At 44.1% G+C, this 18,620-nt stretch overlaps 1 protein-coding gene across 10 annotated transcripts in view; it reads left to right on the forward strand.

Moving 5' to 3' along the window:
• Positions 1–18,620, forward strand: part of ncor2 (nuclear receptor corepressor 2) — a 65,789-nt gene that overhangs the window by 12,893 nt on the left and 34,276 nt on the right. For all 10 annotated transcript variants that reach the window (XM_078086958.1, XM_078086960.1, XM_078086957.1 and 7 more), the window contains exons 3-8: positions 352–467; positions 5,841–6,018; positions 8,677–8,859; positions 11,980–12,093; positions 15,521–15,577; positions 16,895–16,947. In XM_078086958.1, coding sequence (XP_077943084.1) covers positions 352–467; positions 5,841–6,018; positions 8,677–8,859; positions 11,980–12,093; positions 15,521–15,577; positions 16,895–16,947 — 701 coding nt within the window. The remainder of the gene's footprint in view (positions 1–351; positions 468–5,840; positions 6,019–8,676; positions 8,860–11,979; positions 12,094–15,520; positions 15,578–16,894; positions 16,948–18,620) is intronic.

Consider the following 18,620-nt stretch of genomic DNA (forward strand, 5'->3'; position numbering starts at 1 on the left):
CTCGAATATTTGGTAAACATTTCTGAGCTACTGGAAAGAGACCTGACCCCAGGGGCCTCCACTGAGGCCTTTCCCAACAGAAACATTCCCGGGTTCCAGTGTTGTGCCCACAAGAGCCGTTCCCTCATTAGACGAGATGAGGGTTGACTGGCTTCGTTCCAGGTTACAGTTGCTGCATTTGGTTGCCCCATATGTGTGACAAACAAAGTCGAGGGAGGGATAATATTTGCAGATAAAGTCCCTGGATATGACAGAAGAAGAAGGAGGGCAGGCAATCGGAAGAAATGTTCAAATGTTTTCCGTAACCTGGGGTCCATGATCCATGCTGACTACATGTTGTTTGCGTTCCAGGAAGTGGGACTGGTTGACTACCACGCTCATCATGCCAGGGACTACAACTCCCACCTGGCCCAGCCCCATCGCCGTCGGCCCTCCTTACTTTCAGAGTTCCAGCCGGGGAATGAGAGGTAGGTGCACTGTGCTCCTATGTGACGTTTATTCTCTCGCACGCAACATTTAGGGTTCTTTAAGACGGCTTCTTGTTTGATTCCTCGTCCTTTTCTTTTTTTAATTGCATTCTTTACTGACTGCTGTTTACTATATAACTATTTGACAAACATGGCATCATGGCAAATAATAATAATGAAACTCAGCCGAGTATAATTTCCAGAAGTTAAATGCAAACGATGCACCATGATGTTATTATCAGTCTTATTTAACATCCTCCTGTGCTAACGATTACAGATGACATTACATTTTTAGTTTTATAAATCTATTTAGATCCTAGATGGTTACTGTGGTGTCATATCTATATACCTTTCACAAGGAAATAATGTTTGTGTGTAAGTTGTGTCTTGACGCCTGTCAGACAGAGTATGCTGAATGGTCTCATGCAGGCTGCATTATTATGCTGAATTATTATACTCAACCCTCCTTCTGTTAAGCCTCCCCTAGTGTAACCTCCATGCAATTAGCATCCGCAAACTGTTGCTTCTCACTGTTGAGTTAAACAGCTCTGCAGGGCAGCAGAGTTTTCCCATCGTCTATAGACCCAACAGTCAGTCAGGCACAGCTTTGTATATACAGAGCTTTTCTCTCTGGGGACTCAGGTCTCGTACCTACCGGAGTTGTTTATTATTTATACAGTCATGCTTTTGAGGATGAGCCTTGATGAGTACTTGTGAATAATTGATATCTATGCCATGAATTTTGAATGTTGCCCAGAGGATAGGTCACATTTTTTTCCCTCCCCTCTTGGTTGTCAAAGCAGATATTTTTGGCATGTCTTAAAAATGAAAAAAAGTACAGGATTTCATTTTCACAGGGTTGGCTTTCCTAGAAACACGCTGGCAGATATTTGTTGCATGTACCGAGTGTTGGGTTTGTGGAGTGAAGGCTGCGCTTCTGAATATGTCAAACGATTTGTGTGCCTCTGGAAGGAAAAGCAGTTCTAGCGGCAGATGGTAGGATCCCTCTGTCGCAGCGTGTAGCCGCTGCGTGGTATGCCAGTGTGTAAGTACCAATCGGATGGGATTATGGTCTTCAATGTGTGTGTGTGTGTGTGTGTGTGTGTGTGTGTGTTGGTCTTGTTCAGTGGTTCGCATGGCCTAGCCCACAATGTGGCAGCACTGGGCCATGGGCTGACAATCAGAAATAAACACCACAAACTGTTCAACTGCTACCCACCAGCTTCTGATTGGCTGACACACTTCATTCAATAACTGGTGCTCTTGTGGTTGCACCCGGCGTACAGGATGTCTGTTTCTGCACGACAGGTGCTTTTGGTACCATCGAAAAAGGTGACTAGCGGTTAGCACGTTTTTTTTTTTGTTCTTGTGGAGACAAAAATAAAACACTTGCTTGCTGGCAGCCGTCTGTGGGAGGGGAGTCCATTTAGTTGAGTATATCAGGCCTTCAGCATTCCTCGAAATCCCGTCTGAAGCCCCCATTCAACGTTTCTCATTCAGAGTTTGAATAGCGTTATTCGAGGCCTTCATCTGTTCTTCGATGGTCGTGGACTGAAGACAACGTGAAAATGTCCTGGTTACTAGGGCTGCAACTAACGATTATTTTTGTAATCGACTTAGCTATGGACTACTTTTCAATTAGTCAAACGATTATTTACCGCAGTGTAGGAGCGTGGAAACAAAGATGCAAGTATTTTGGCTATAACGTGTAGCCGTTTATTTCCGTCCAATAACTTTTGAACTTCAAATGTATTTGAGTAACAAGTTAATACAAATTTAATCATCATAATCGATACATTAAATAGCAATAGAAAATGTAAGTAAATAGAAAGAGCAAATAAAGTTATAAAAGTAATTCAAAATAGCAATAAAGTCCATGCAAGTGACGACATGTTGAGGAAGCGCTGACGTGCTACTGTGATAATTCACCGATTTACTACACTGCATTTAACAGAAATAGCATTAGCAATCCTCCACGAGACATCCTCTTTTCTAAACCTCACGATAAGTTAACAAAGCTAGCGTTACTAGTCAGCTAAACTTACCCATGAGGAGAAGACGTGGTGGCTCCAGCACGCTCGCGCTTTAAATGTCCGTGCGTTGCCGTCGTGCTGCTGTGAAACGACAACTCTGTTTTTCTGCGTTTGCGACTTTTTCGGCTCTCCCAGCTTGATAAACTTCTTTTCCTTGGTGCATGTAGACAATGGAAGCGATAGCGCCCCCAGCACTTCCTGTAGTGTATTGCAATGCCGCATGAAAAGGACAGAGTTCTATAATGTACAACGCGTCAACGTTTTCCTATAGTCGGCGATTACGTCGAGTAATCGTTGCAGCCCTACTAGTTAGATTAATGCTCCAAATGTTCCCTAATTGCATTTCAGGGACCCACAGCACTAATCATTGCCGAGTGGTGGTTGATTGTATCATCGTGTCTTGACTCCAGGCAATATCTCAGTCCCTCCACCTCTTCCCACCACCCGAGCTTCTTCAGAAAGGGAGTGAATACATTGTAGAGCAAGCATAACGAGAAGACCAGGCTGTTATTGCATAGCTATGTCCGTCTTGTCTCATATTACTTCAAATGTCCACAATTGGGGATTTTGCACATATGTTGATTTAACCCCCCAAAAAGATTTAGTTAGGATAATTTCAATAGCAATTTGAAATACCCTTTTTAATTCTGATTAGTATAGAGCAGGGGGTGTAAAAACAGGGTCGATATGAAGAGAACGAGCCTCTCATCTGTCAGAAGGAGGAAACAGTCACAAGCATCGCACACATTGTGGGTCATTACCTTACTCGGTGTGTTTACATGATGGTATTATTCAAATCTTTGCTTAGACGGACTATGCTATCTTTCGGGGCAAGTGCTATTATCCCAATATACATGGCAGTGAATAAATCGAATCATTGGCCGAAAGCATGTCATATCCGATACGATAGGTGGCGCTGTTTTCATTACAACTAGTTGTGATACAACCATTTCCGCTTGACCGCTTCACCACTACCAACAACAACATCATCAACATTACGAGAAAGATGGTGAACCGAGAGCAAGGTGAAGCTACAACCCTCTACTATTTGTGCATGATGTTAATAGGAGCACAGCGAATGCGAATGGCGCTATTGGCTGATTTGATAACGGAGAGAAGACGCCGTCGGGATCTCAAGCATGCGCAAAGACGCAAAGTCCAGTTCCTTATCCAATTCACCGTCACATGCCGCAATAGTCGAACTATCAACTGGATCGGGTCGAGTTATCCAGGGGTGTTACTCGGATCATAGTCGGACAAAGGTGTTTACATGAAACGGATAATTCGATTTCAGTCCGACTAAGCCAGTTATTCAAATCCATGTAACCACGCTGACTGGGGTCAGCCTGGGTTGCTTTGGAATGAAATTAAATGTGTCCGCTACTAAACAAGAATCGCTAACTAGCATTAGCATTAGTTTCCGTAATCTCCCGCGGTAGACCGGTGACGTGACGGCATTTTTTTTTATGGATGGCACGGGATCGACTGGTACTGCCTTTGAGATCGACGTATTGAGCACCCCCAGTATAGAGGATCAGTTCTGAATCACTCAAAATCAAGTCATGATCCAGCTAGGAATGAATTTCACACTTCATTTCATCCAGTTTCGGCTTCACAGCAATGTGAATCTTTGCATTCGTCTATGCAATCTTCTCTCTCATTCCGCGCACTTCCCGGTTTCATTCCTCCCAGCTGTGTTGCAGTTAGCCTGGCTTCTCTTTCTGTCAGCCATTCCTGCAGCGTGCACAGCTGTAGAGAAACGGGGAGACGCCGCAGTGCCTTCACAATATCGGGCGGCTGCTATCGACACACAGGATCTCTGTTCCCTGTTGTAATGAGGCCCAAACCAGTAAGAAAGTAATGGTGCTGTTGTGGGGTGCTGTGTGTGCCGCTCCCACCCCCCCACACATCGTCCTCTCATCCTCCAGACAAATCCTCCCCAGGGATCAGATTATTGTGCCCGCTCACAAGAGGGACGAAGGGTAAGGAAAGAGGGGGAAGGAGGCTGAGAAGAAGGGAGGGGGTTGGGCGGGTAGAGTTTGGCGATGTGATTATGTAAGTGACAAACCTCTATGGAGATGAGAAAGTGTGCGACCGAATGGGTGAGAAACTATGTTTTGGGGTGGGGGGGGGGGCGCTGTCGCTTACACACACACACCATCTGCGTATTCATTTCTGGCACCCTATTTTTCTACTATGTAGGCAATTTTATAAACACCCACAACCCATTTCTTCTCTCGTCGCCCCAAGACACTGTCTAACATGCAGATTCAGCCCGGTGTGTAAACGACTTGACCCACCCCGCTTATATGAAGCTCTGGTGTAGTCCGAAGAGTCCGAGAGACAAGCTCCATGCTCTTTGGCACATAAAGAAACCACACAGTAGGCCATTGTGGGCCTGGACCAGCAATTACGGTTGTGTTTTCCCTCTTCAGAAGCCACATCCATTTTGACGCTGGCAGCAAAGTATCTGACACAGAGGCATTTACAAGTGGGCTAATAAAATATGCCTAAATCTAAGAAGCCAGTGCAGTTAACATTCAGAAGCTCATTTGACTACACGCCAAAGGTCAATTTTACTGGCGCACCGTATCGTGTTGCCAACCCCAATGACGAGCTGATGCAGAATGCGGTTTATGCTCGCTATCAAAAGTGCAGCGCTCACATTGCAGCACGGAGCGCCGCCCTGCTCTGGCGGCCGGTGTAGTTGTTGGCAATCCCGGCCAGCCGGATCAGTTTCTAGTTTTAGGGTAGATAATTGTGTGGTGTCATAGCTCCTGCTGCAAATCTCAACAAAGCACTTCATTTGGCTTTGTGTGTGGAGTCATCGACTGCATAGCAATGGTTGCAAAACCCGGCACAAGAGCAGCTCTGCCATATGCTGCTGAAATGAAAGCCATTAGATGGTAGCGTTGCAGTGAGTCACCATTTCCCATTTCCCGTTATTTCCACTACGAGTGACCCATTACATGTTCCCATTTTACAGAAAAAAGAAATTTGTCTTTAGTGATCACTTTTACGATCCCGGTTGAACCCAATGAAGCCAGATGGCAGATTTTTTTTTGTACCAATGTGTCTTTGTGTGGTTAAACGTAGCCTGTTTTTAATGGGACACGATTAGGCTTAAACAAAACCCGCACCAAGCCTCGTCTCTTGCTCCCTCCCCCCCTGTGGTTCTTCTCCCTGGTGCTGGCGGGTCCTGGCCCTTCGCCGCGTGCGTTCCCAACCTCTGTGGCTCTAGGTCATACTGGGAAGGCCTGGAGTGCTAACCAGATGCTGCCTGAAATGCTTCAGCAGCTTCCTGCACGTTTGTCTAAGCCGCTCCATTTTCACTTTGCAGAGGACAAGAACAGCATATCCGCTATGAGCACATGTACCTGCCGGAGCACAGCGGCCAATCGGAGGTGGAGTACGCAGAGATCAAACGGCCTCGTCTAGAGATGGCGCCGGAGTCTCTGATGAGGCCTTCATCCCACCGGCCACAACTTCCCATGGGATTGGCTGAAGATATGGCAAAGGTCAGTAGCCACTATGAAATACAATGTATGATAGTAACAAGTTGAGTAAATTACCGTTTGATGGTCATGGAACCAGGACTCACCTACCAATATTAATTAAGTATGCATATGGGGCCGTGTGTGTGTGTGTGTGTGTGTGTGTGTACACATATATACGTGTATACACATATATATATATATATATATATATATATAATGTATGTACACACATATGTGTATGTATGTGTATATGGGCCCTAATTATTATAAAAAATGTGTTTGCTCTATTAAGATTTCCCTTAATCTTTGGCAATTAGATTTAAGAAAATAACAGGTCCACTTATCTTTTTTTTAAATGGTTATGCCTCCTTTATATACTTGCCAGTCTTGTTCAGAGACGCTTTTTATTAGACATACCACACTAGAAGCAGGTTCTGCAGTGTACGAGCTGGCGCTTTGTGAGCGGCAGTGGAAAGACCGTAACGGAGCTGTGAAACAGCAATTAATAAATGGTGGGGCTGACCTAGATTTCAAAAGACTGAGGGTGGCACCGTGTGAACCGCACATCAAAACGACCTGCCTGCAGTGTAGAGCTGAGGAGGGAGGGGTTCCTGCCGTTACACAATGCTTCAAACTGCCATGGGAGGAAAACAGCCACGGAATGGAGAACAGATACAGCAATATTGGACGGTACAGGGAAAGGAAAACCATTATCTCTTAAGCTATCAGGGAAATATTCAGGAATGCCTGTAATTCCCCACAGACAGCCCTAAACCCATTATATAAGACTCACCGGCTGCACGGAACAAGTTCCCTCAATGATGAGGGAAAGATGTTACTGAAAAGTGGAAATGGGGAGAGGCACAGATGGAGGTGAAGGGTGAAAGGTCTGAATGAAACAATGCTGACGCCTACAGCATGACTCACATGGCCGGGGGGGTTAGAGAAGGATGAAGCAACATGTGCACTTTACCTTTATCTTGTACTGTACTGAATAAGATCAGATAAGATTTGTTAATGTCCTGCTCACCATATAAGGTTCAAATACACAGAAAATAAATGCTGTTGTGTGAATAAGTTAAATACCATAACGCTATTTAGGTTGTCTAATAAGATGATATGGTATAAACCTGTTCTTTTTACAATTCTATAAAAATATGATATTTTAAATTAATTTACCTGTTTTAGATGTACAAGGAAATCTGCCAATATTTACAAGAAAAACCCACATGATTCCCTTCAGTTTTTCATTTTATCCAACAATTTTAATTATTTCCATAATAAAGGTTGCTAGTTTATGAAAACAATTAAAGTTGCAGGCCATAATTTAAGACGACACCTGTTGGGCAACAGGAGTCTACAATCAGTGAGGTCCTCGACGAAGGGAAATCTTAGTCCTCCAACACTTGGCGACTAATTTGGTTGTTTGATTTTAATCAAAGCATCATGTCCAGCACCACATAAAATCTTGTTTACCTGAGATTCGCGCTGAAATTCATGTAAATAAAAGTATTTAGGCATGAAAGGAATGTTCTAAATGTGAGGGCGAGGCTACAGGCGAAGCTATTGGCCTAGGACCGTTTCACACACGTCACAGGTGTAATGGCTGTTGACCAGCACAGAGGACAGTGTAGGGCAGAGCACTGAAGGCAGATCGCTTGTGACCTCGCAGTTTTGTCCTCCCATCGAATCCCTGGTGGTTAAACGCACTCCGTAGACATTCCCGCGCCATTAGCTGTCCTTGAGTTTGCGATAGTAGAAAAATGAACACAAATTCCATCACAATAGATAACTGCAGCAATGAAGGCAACAATGAAAGCAATTTTCTTTTTTTGTATACATTGACTCCTGCAAGGTTGAACACATCACTGACCCGGCATCACCAGTCAATAATGGTCACGTCTTTTTTTTTCCAATTTCATATCTGTCAACAATACGGCCTTTGTGCATGCTGAGTTGTGACACGTATCAGGAATTCAGAGGTATTACTGGTAGTTAATGACAATGTTTTGACAAAGTCGAGCCATCCTAGGACTCTCAAACGGATTACTGAGAATTTGCTTAAACCATGAGCTGCCATATTAAGAAAATATATATATAAATATATAGTTATGTGTTTTTTTTTTTTTTAAAGGCAACAGATGTCGTGCTGTGTGCCTGGAATTGACGTGTCCTAGTAAACCGCCTCCGCAGGCGGAAAAAGTTTCCTTTTAGGGTTAATGCATCAATCTGGTGCAGAAGAGCAAATTTAAGATGCAAGAATTGTGCTTTTGAATGCTCGTCCCGTACTTATTAAGTACACTTGTAAAGTAAGTTTGAGGTTCCTTTGATTTTATGTACCTTGTCTCAGAGGAAAATGTTGTAAAATAAAATTAAAAAAAATCTTAATAGAAAATATGAACAAACTACAATGTACTAATGTCACCGATTGTGTTTAGATTGTGTTAAAGTGACCTTCATGCAACCAGAGGAAGAGAACCAGTGTGCAAGATCAGTTTTATTTATTTTTTCAATTCTCGGTATAACCTGTCCGATACGTTACACCAACCTGCTGTTTATTATCAGTTTCATCCTTCCATCTCCTCTGTATTGTTTGACTCCAGTGTCCTGTCAATCCTAAAAATACAAACGTATTCAACATCTCAGCACGTCACTTTTCTTTTTGTTGGGCTTTTGCAGGATCGTAGCAGTGGAATGGGGAAGCTGGAGCCAATCTCCCCTGTGAGCCCGGCCCTTATGGACCCTGACTTGGATCTGGTGCCGGCTCGCTTCTCCAAGGAGGAGCTGATCCAGAACATGGACCGCGTGGACCGGGAGATCACCATGGTAGAGCAGCAGATCTGCAAGCTCCGCAAAAAACAGGTCTGCACGCCTATGAGTGTAACTTTTAGATTATATTGTGTTTTGTTTAGAATTTGCAGACTGCATTCTCTCATTTTAAAGTGGATTTGTTCTTTCAAAAACATGATGTAGATGCCTTCGGCTTGCAAATTGAACTATATTTCTGCCAAAGATTTAAGCAGTTGATACTTTCAGCATCAGATAAATGTGTCGTTGACTGCAGACGCACCAGAAGGAACCTAGATGCGATAAGATGGAGGGTGCGGTGCAACATGCTTGATTAATAAAAGCATGAATAACATATAAACAAATAAAATCTATGAGTCTGTATGCCAATACGGACAGTACAAGCAGTATGAGCAGTGGGGTGACCGTGCAGAGTTTAATCAGTCGACTGCTGAGGAGAAGTCGCTGATCCTGAGCCTGCTGGTTGTGGAATGGCAAATTTCCTACAGCGCCGGCCAGAGGGAAGGAGGGAAAACGGTCTATGGCGGGGTGGGGGTGCAGCTTTCTAGGAGGACGGCCTTGATGCCAGGGAGTGGAGCAGACGGTCTGAGACGGAGCGATTGCCACACAAGACGGTGATGCACTTTGTAAGCAGGCTCTTGATGGTGTAACAGTAGAAGTTAGTTAGCAAATTAGATTACAAAAGTTTACAGTGAATGTGTTAAAGTACTGCTTGGCATGCAGCTCAATAAGACTCAGCCTTTTTAGAAGATGAGTCAGGTACATCAGACGTTCTTCCTTTATGAGCTGCTATTTTGGCCACAATGTGTAGGAAGAGATTATCAGTAACGGTGAAGAAGGTTTAGTAGGTGTTGTGTGATGTCATTTGTGTGCATTCTGCTAATATTTTGAACAGGCAGGCAAACCTAAACGCACCACGACGTACCTTTCATCCTTCATGTAGATGCCTACCGGTGGCTCACATCTCACATTATTTAATTTCCTTAGTGGCGGCGTGCGGCTTGTTGTCCGGACATTGCTGTGTTGTAATCGCGGCATTCAGCTTCTGTAGCTGCTTCTCACTCGATGTGCTACATTTTTGTACATGGACTCCTCCAGGCAGCTGCGTTCAGTTTTTTTTTTTTCTCCCCCTATTCTCTTTGACTTTTTACTTAAGAGAAAAGTAGGTCAAAAATATATAAGGCTATAAATAACAGCATGCCTGTGGGCGGAGGATTATGGTGGAGGTTTTGTGACTGCTAAACCACTCGCGTCCCTGACACTCTGTCTCCCTTTTGGCCGCCTGCCATGCTGAGCAGAGAAACTGTGTGGTTGGGCTCTTTCTTTTCCACCCGACTCCCTCCTCCATCAGGCAGGAGGTTCTCATTTGAATTCAGGGAATTTACTCATTAAGAAAAAAAAGGACATCGTCTGTCATGAAGCATTAGGATTTGGCAGCGACATGCGGTGTACTCAGTCCCCATGATTATGTTGTATCTCGACCACCAAACGGCACTCTTCAGCTCCGTTGTCAAATGTGCCTAATGTTGCTGACATTTCACCTGATGAAATCAATGTTCCCAAAGAAAAAATACTCAAAGGACTCCTGCATTTGCCTTTAATAGAAACAACTTGGCATATAATTCATATGGACTTCTTACCAAAATAAAGCTGGTTATCCGATTCCAATGTTTGTGTTGGAGCTTTGAGTGATTGAAAGGCTGAGCTCTGCTGCTTACAAGCATGAATCAAGACCCGCCCCACTCACCCTCCTCAATACACAGTGTTTTTATGGATACAGTGTATTTGTTTTTACAATCCGGCTCTCTTCAAGCATTAAAACATCTGGACTAATTAAGTGGCACAGTAAAACTTATTAAAAGGGTTGTGACATAGGTAGGGGCTGGGTGGGTGTTTGGGCTGAGGTCACCGCCAACCTGTGTCATGTCAGCCAAGCCCAGGATGGCTGGTTTATTTTATTTTACTCTGAAAGGGAAGACGAAGGGGTGGGGGTCTCTGTGGGAATGTCCGTGTTTTCCTGCACCAGATGCTTATCCTGGCCTTTCATGCCGCATGATGATCCATCTTGCTCTGGAGGCCTCTCCCTCTTTTGAAGCCCGTAACGAAGAAGAGAAGTCCGCTCTATTCCCGCCACTTTTTACCGTGATTACAAACGATTTTTCTTCATTTACTCTTCGTGTGTTCTATATCCATAATGAATCCAGATATGATTTTATGCATACCAGTATTGCCCTTTTTTACTAGATGCTTAGTAGGTTTTTCCTTACTGTAGTTTGGGAGACCATACTTAAAAATAAATAAATAAATAAATGTTGAAATGAATATCCCTTTATCTCCTGCCATTATCACGGGCAGAAGGAAGCGGCTACTTCCACATGCTGCTTATTGAGGTGTGTGATTCGGGGGCGGAATAATGATCCTGACTGGTTCGCTAACACCGTTTCAACATCTGGATAGCGATCCAATTTGCCAAGATGCAAGACGGTTGTAAATCCGAATGGGCCATGAGAACAAAGCAGCGCTTCATTCTGTATGCTGAATGTCAGATATGGCATCTGTGCTTCTTTTTAAGGAAAGATTGCCAAACATAAAAACAAGGACTGAACTCCAGCGCTGCCCAATAGGTCAATGTGAGGAATAGAATGTGAGGAACAGTTGTGGCGGTTCCCACGTTTCTGACAGATGACCGGCTCGTTGTTTTTATGGCGATTTGTTGCTGTTCCGTTTGGTTACCGCTACTACTCATTTTGCGTGACTACTACGCAATTTAAAATTCAGTGTTTGTTACAAACCAGGGTGAATTAGAGGAACACCGCTGTTCTCCATTTTTTGGCTGGTGTTAATTTGCCACATTTTCCCTTTCTTCACTCTTTTGTGGTCTTTTTCTCTCCCTCATCAGAGATTCCAGGCACACAGCAGGCTTTGGCACTTGTTTACAGGCTGTTGTAGTAACTCTGATTAACAAGGCCCTGGGGAGTTAATAGCTATTGCGGCTAATAGGTCCGCTAGTCTGGTTCCTGTTGGAGTTCCAGGGAAAGGACCAGTGATCTAACGCAACACTCTTTAACCTCACAACACCAGCCGGTGTGCCACAGGTCTTCCTGGAAGATCGGGGGCCCCCCTTTTTTGGATTGGCCAAGCGCTAACTTTTATCTTTCTGTTTCTGTGTTACAGCAACAGCTGGAGGAGGAGGCGGCTAAACCACACGAGCCAGAGCGGCCTATCTCACCGCCACCCAGCGAGGCCAAGCACCGCAGCCTGGTGCAGATCATCTACGATGAGAACAGGGTCAGTAGGATACACACGCTCAACCTGTGGCCCGCAGCCCAAATCCTTTTCACTTTATTACATATCAAGATGGATTATCACAAGCGGCTGTCAGTGACCGAGCGCTAGTAGCTAAAAACACCAGGGCTCCTAACAGATTGATGACGGTCTGCAGAGAACTTATTTTCTCTTTCTTGGATAGCTGCCATTTTCATTTTACCTTTTTAAAAAAAAAGAAGGAAATATCATCCTCGAAGACCCTCGTCAACAAAAGCACAGATTGCCACGGAGTATTTATCTTCCGATGTGAGCCTCCCACGCTTCATTTTCACATGAATTATTGCCTAACAGAATGAGCTACTAAAGGGCATCGCAGCAGGCTTGGTGAATCACACACAGACACACACGCACAGCCTACAAGATGACACGGACGCACACTGTCCTTTATCAGATACGCATGTACAGCAGTGTCATCGTTATGTAAATGGAAGAGCAACAGAGTAGCTGTAAGGTCAATGACCGCTGTTTAGTTAGTCCTAGTCACAACAATCATTATGTGCTCTGTGCTGATGTTTACGTTCCGTGAAGGAGGATATCTGTGCTTTCAGTCCCCCTAGTGGCCAAAAGTAGAAGCCACTAACCTTTAGGCTTAAATGTTTTATTCAAAGTGCAATGCAAAGCAGTGAGCTCCTTTCACACTCGATGACACTCGAGCTTCAATTTCTTCGAACAAGCCCCGTACGGGAAACTACAAGGGATGTTGGAACTTCACTGTTGGAAGGGAAAGAGGAATGTTTCGATTGCAAATCCTTTTCAAACCATGGCAAAGCAGCGCTTTGTGTGCCAAGAAATTTAGCCGGAGAAGCTATTTTAAAACCAATTTGTTGGAAAGCACATTGTTTAAGAGCAATTGAGCAAGAGGCTGAATGCCTAACAGCTGCACAGATGTCCCCAGATAAGAAACCAACTCCCCGAGAAGACCTTTTCAAAGAGAAAAGTACACCCGAGGGAGTGTCCTTCATGACTCTGACCCTTACTGTCAACACTACCAGCCAAACCACAAACACTAGTAACAGCAGGAGATGCAGATTGCTCAAGACTCTCTGAAATTCACCCGGGTTTACTCCACAATGCCGCTTGACCTTCGTAACGCTTTCAACTTCCCTCTGACTGGCAGGATGTACTCTGGCCAGCTGCCTAACCCCACCTCTCGCTCTTTATTTCTCTCTTCCTCTACCAAACCAACCTGTTCTTCTTTTTCCTGGCTCCACTCGCCTTCCCCGGTGCTGCTTGTGCTGCGTAGAATTTACTCACATAGTCATATTCATTATTTTAGTCACCAGAATATTAATAATAAATAATTTGATCCACATATACTTCATTGCATTCTTCTTTTTAAGTGGCACATCATACATATATATGCGTGTCAAATGGGGATGGTTATTGTTAGGATTTCAATACTACAATGCTCTTATCAGTCTTATTCCTTCCTTTTGATTATTTTGTTGGACTTGAAGTGCTTTTTCTTTTCTTTTTTTTGTCCCTGGTCTTCGCTCCTGCATTCCTTTGATGTGAGTCACAAAAGTTTGGCAACGCTGTGATTGTAGTAACATAAGCCCTTGTGGTGTAACAGACCACGGTTAATCCATGCGGATCGACCCTCGCGGTTCAGCACACGTGAACCGCGGATTAATCACACAGTTTACCGTAACCGCCAGTGTGTGAAATGGAATTTTGCTGACCTCGTTATCCGCCAATTTAAAGTTAAATAAGAGATTGACATGTATGCTCTTCTTCTTGCTGATCTCTGATCATTTGACCTGATCTGTGTCTGCCAATATGGATCATCAATGATCTACAATCGGCATCAGCTCAATTGGAGAAAAAAAACATCTTGGACTGCAGGCAGCACGTTGAATTTGCTTAAGCTTTATGGCTCTTAATGCAACTGGCTGCATGTGTACAGTTTCAAGACCACCAGCTCTTTAACTAATAACTCAGTTTCAGAGAAAATGTATACTCGGTAATCTCCTCCATTCCCCTCTTTTTCATGCCGAACGTGTCATTTCCAGTATTTAATGTGAAGCCTTATCAAAAGAATTCTGATGTATCTTGTTTCCCTATTTGTTTAAGAAGTTGCGTCAAGGAAAAGATAAATCCTACTCCCCGAGGATGACTGCCTGGTTCTAATAATTGCTGTTCATTAACGGCTTCTGTAGTAAGCAGGCTCTCTGAGGCAATACTCTGCCGCCTGTTACACCTACTCACTGGTGAGGAGTCAACATTAATGAGCAAATAAATGCAGCGAGAGTCAAGGAAGAATACTAGTACATTTGTCTTCATTTGAATAATATGTAGTAACAGCACCCTGGATCAGTGCCTCCTTTTATGCCTCATGCTCTAGAGGAAATGCACTTTAAAATATCGGATCCATGTCCTCTGGTTTCACTCACAGGTGACCCAGTTGGAAGCCAGTGTCGAGTAAAGTTAAGCTCTTCGCCTGAGCTCCTCCGCAGAAGTCGGTTCGCGTGAGTCTCGTATAAACTTTAGAGTTAGATCCAAAGCACCTCCTGTGCCACCGCACCAGTGAAGAGGGAGCGAAAAGGACAAGGAAGCAGCGTGACATTGTGGGCGGTGAGGAATTAAGGTTGACGTGCACACACGCACACAACCCGCCAGGTTCTGTTGTCGCCTTCGAAAATTTCCCCCCTCCCCCTCTTGCTGTTCTTCCATCCCATCTGCAAATGTGTTGGTCCTGCCAGTCTCCCTCCGAGGTCACGGAAGGAGATTGAAGTGAGATAGAAAGCAACGAAGCATGTGACGTGTCACCAAGGAGGGTCCGTTTGATCGATGAAGCGCAGAGAGTGTGCGGGGCGCAAACATTGAGGCGGGTAGTCTGGGACACTGCTCACACATTTGTCTGCCGGGGCTAAAGATAAAAATGTATAGTGGAGCATCGCTGCGTAGAGGTCATCCTGAGGCCCGATGCTCAAACACTTCTCTTACTTTATAGTCCGTGCCAGGAGTTTCTATTGGGGTGAGGTGAGATCTCTCCCTCAGATGTCTCTTCTGAGATAAGCACCAAAGCCCTCTTAGGCCCCCCGTTCCCCAACTCTCCTTTCCCTGTCTTTTGCTCGATCTCCGCCACTCAGTTTCTATTCCCTCCCACTTGCCTGCCCGCCTGCTGTTTCTCCCTTCCTGTCTCTGCTCAGGGGATGTGAGTACCTTTTTTTTCTGGGAGAGGACAGAGGGAACTGTGGCCCAGCTTGAGTTAAAAGCTCTAATAATAGTCCTTGCATCCATCTCCATCCATCCATCCAGCCATCCAGCCAGCCAGCGAACAGTAGTGCAGCCTCAGTGATCAAGTGAGCTCACAGTGTTGCCGTGGTGATGGTTGAGGTGCAGGCGGCCGGCTAATGTATTACCTCTGTTTGTGTTCCCGTTCCAGAAAAAGGCAGAAGAGGCTCACAGGATACTGGAGGGACTGGGACCCAGGGTAGAACTGGTGAGTGGACACTTTGAATTTTGTGTGTGTGTGTGTGTGTGTGTGTGTGTGTGTGTGTGTGTTTTTGTTCCTTGCTCTTGTATTTTTGCATGAGGTCATGTAAAAAGGATAAAACATGCTTCGTAGATACCAGAAGGAGGTTCATGTGCGCGTGACTCTTTTAGCAGTTGAAAGTAACAGTCAAAATATTGGGTTTTTATTCAAAAATGTCCTGGAGCGATATTGAACACATAATGAATAATGAGTCACATCAGGGTGCAGCGTTAAAGGGTCGCTTGTACCGCAAACAACAGAAACATAACCCTGCAGATTTCTTTTTTTAAAGGATTTGTATTCAAGATATAATTCCCAGACTTCCTTTTGCATTTTTTCCCACGTTGGTTTTACTTAATAAATCTTATCACACACGCTATATTCAATTATATATTTCCAAGCCCCATCTTTTTTTTTGTATAGCCCAAAATCTCAATTTCCAAATTTACCTTAGAGGGGTTCAGCCTGTACACATGCAACATCCTCTGTCCCGAAACCCTCACATCAGCACAGGAAAAACTGATGATGGGGAGAAACCTTAGGGAGACCGTCAGAGGAGGGATCCCTCTCCCGGGATGGACAGACAGCAATGGATGTCATGTGTACAGAATAAACATCGTCAAAGATGTACAGTGTTCAAATATTGAGTGTAGTAAGCCAGGTGTACGGCAGGACCACTGCAGGGACAAACTCCATCAGATAGAACCACCATCCACAGACACCAGTAATGTGATTAATATTAATAATGTTAGTGATACCAGCAGCAGTTGTCAGCAGAACAATGGCAGGATGCAAGAACATGGTCTAGATAGAACCACGATCTACGAAAAACTGCGAGGCGAGAAAGCACATACACTCGGAAGAAACAAAGTGGTGTGGATTAATGTTGACGGTGATAGTAATGGTACTTATAATAGTGTTAAAAGCGGTAGGTGTCAGCAGGGCCGTGGAAGGACCAGGGTCCAGATATTACCATGGTCCATGGAAACCTGCGAGGAAGATCACAAAAACTCTGAGGAGGAAGCTGAATTAGTGATGTGCATCAATGAGATGGGAATTCTCATAGAAGGGGGGAGAGAGGAGCTTGGTCTGTCAGAAGAAATCCCCCGGCAGCCTGGGCCTATAGCAGCTTATCTAAGGGCTGGTCCAGGCTAGCCTGAGCCAGCCCTAACTACAAGAGGATCCGTTGTTCTTCCTCTCATACACACATCCCTTTGTTTGCTAGACATTTTGAATAATTTTTAATGTTTCTTTAAAAATGTTTTTGTCCTCTTTGTGTTCCAGCCTTTGTACAATCAGCCTTCTGATACCAAGCAGTACCATGAGAACATCAAAATGTGAGTCTGTCACTACAAATGCTTGCATGCTTCCACATTAATACATTGGGAGAGTTATACAGGAACTCATGTTGGTTTGTTGGGTATGCCAATAGTGTCAACAATGATTGCTTGGCTTTATATATTTTATACGCGGAGCAAAGGTAAATCCCTTTTAATAATGTATTTCAAGCTGTCCTAAAGCTTGAACTTGTTTCTCTTAGCAGCTATTAATTACTATTAGCTATTAAGTGTTTGTATGTTGTCCCCCGATCACCACTTGTCTCCATACTCACAACTCAGCGGGCAGACCGCAATGAATAGAATATTCAGAGGGGGATATGTAATTGTCAATTTAAAAAGAATTTAATGAAATAGATGTGTAACGAGCCCATCTACCGGGGGTAAAAAGATGATACCAAAGACACTTTGGAAAAGGCAGTTTTGAGAACCTAATGTAATGTTTGTAGCAAAGCTATTCGCACATGTGTGATGAGAATTGTGAAAGTATATTGACATCTGTGTATTATCAGAATTGTAAATGTGTAGAAAATAAATTTGCAGAAATCCAAATCTGTATTAAGATTTGTAAATTTGTAGAAACAATAATTATTTATTTAAAAAGATGTGTAAATGTGTAAATAAAATAAGCCAAAGCCTTACAGGCAACTCATCAGATACAACTCAGCAAGCCTCTCAACCAGCTCTGACCAGCTTTTCCACACTTCGGCTGTGACAGAGATCTGCGATTGTAATTAGTCCAGTCTGCCTCAGTAGCAGAAGGGCCTTCGTACCACCAGGGTGGACCGGGCTAAACTGTCCGGCTCTGATAACTGGCCACGGTCAGCCGAGCGCGTCTGTGGTTGTTGTTGTTGTTACGACGGCTGTTGAAAACAAGATGATACGTAGCTGTTCTTTGTTTAGTTTTTCATTACAACATATCTGATTCCTCTTTGGAAGCTTTTTTTCAGACAACTTTGGGAATGGTGCGTGGGCTCACTGTTGTGTCGTTTTGAGGACCTTCAATATGTAACTTGAGGCTCAAATAATTTAATATCACTCGGGATGTTTTGAATGCTTCAGGATATGAACACCTGCTCTAACGAAGCCTAAATAGCTAAAAGACACATTTGAATTCTGGTAATGTCCTTTGGCCAGTAACACAGCTTCAAATCACCTCCGTTAAAACAAAAGATGCATTAATCATACAAAGAAATGCAAAAACAAACAAAACAAGCACATTGGTTCTGAAAATGCGCTAAATCTTTTCCCCCCTGATATTATCGCATGAAATATTACAGCGAGATGGCTGTCTCAGTATCCAACATTGACACGATCAGTTAAACGATCACCTGATGTAATTACATTTGTTAATGGGATGTGTTAATGTGATGCCGTTGGGCAGACTACACAACCCTTCCGTCTCCATCAATGAGACTCTGTAATCTCAAGGACTAAATCTCCCCGTGCCACATCAAAGGGCCGACACGAGAGTTCTGATGGCTCGTCTCCGCCATCGGCCCCGTGCTGCGGGCACGATGGCGGAGACGAGCCATCAGAACTCTCGTGTCGGCCCCAAGTACCACAAGACGCGTCTGACCTCTCGCCAGAACGCTGTTCTGTCTTCACCCCTTTTGATCCCGGCACCGTTTGATCTGTACTATTGCCTCGAAGCAATTAACTGAACCCCCCCC

This window comes from Gasterosteus aculeatus, chromosome 13 (assembly GCF_964276395.1).
Source record: "Gasterosteus aculeatus chromosome 13, fGasAcu3.hap1.1, whole genome shotgun sequence".
Taxonomy (NCBI): Eukaryota; Metazoa; Chordata; class Actinopteri; order Perciformes; family Gasterosteidae; genus Gasterosteus; species Gasterosteus aculeatus.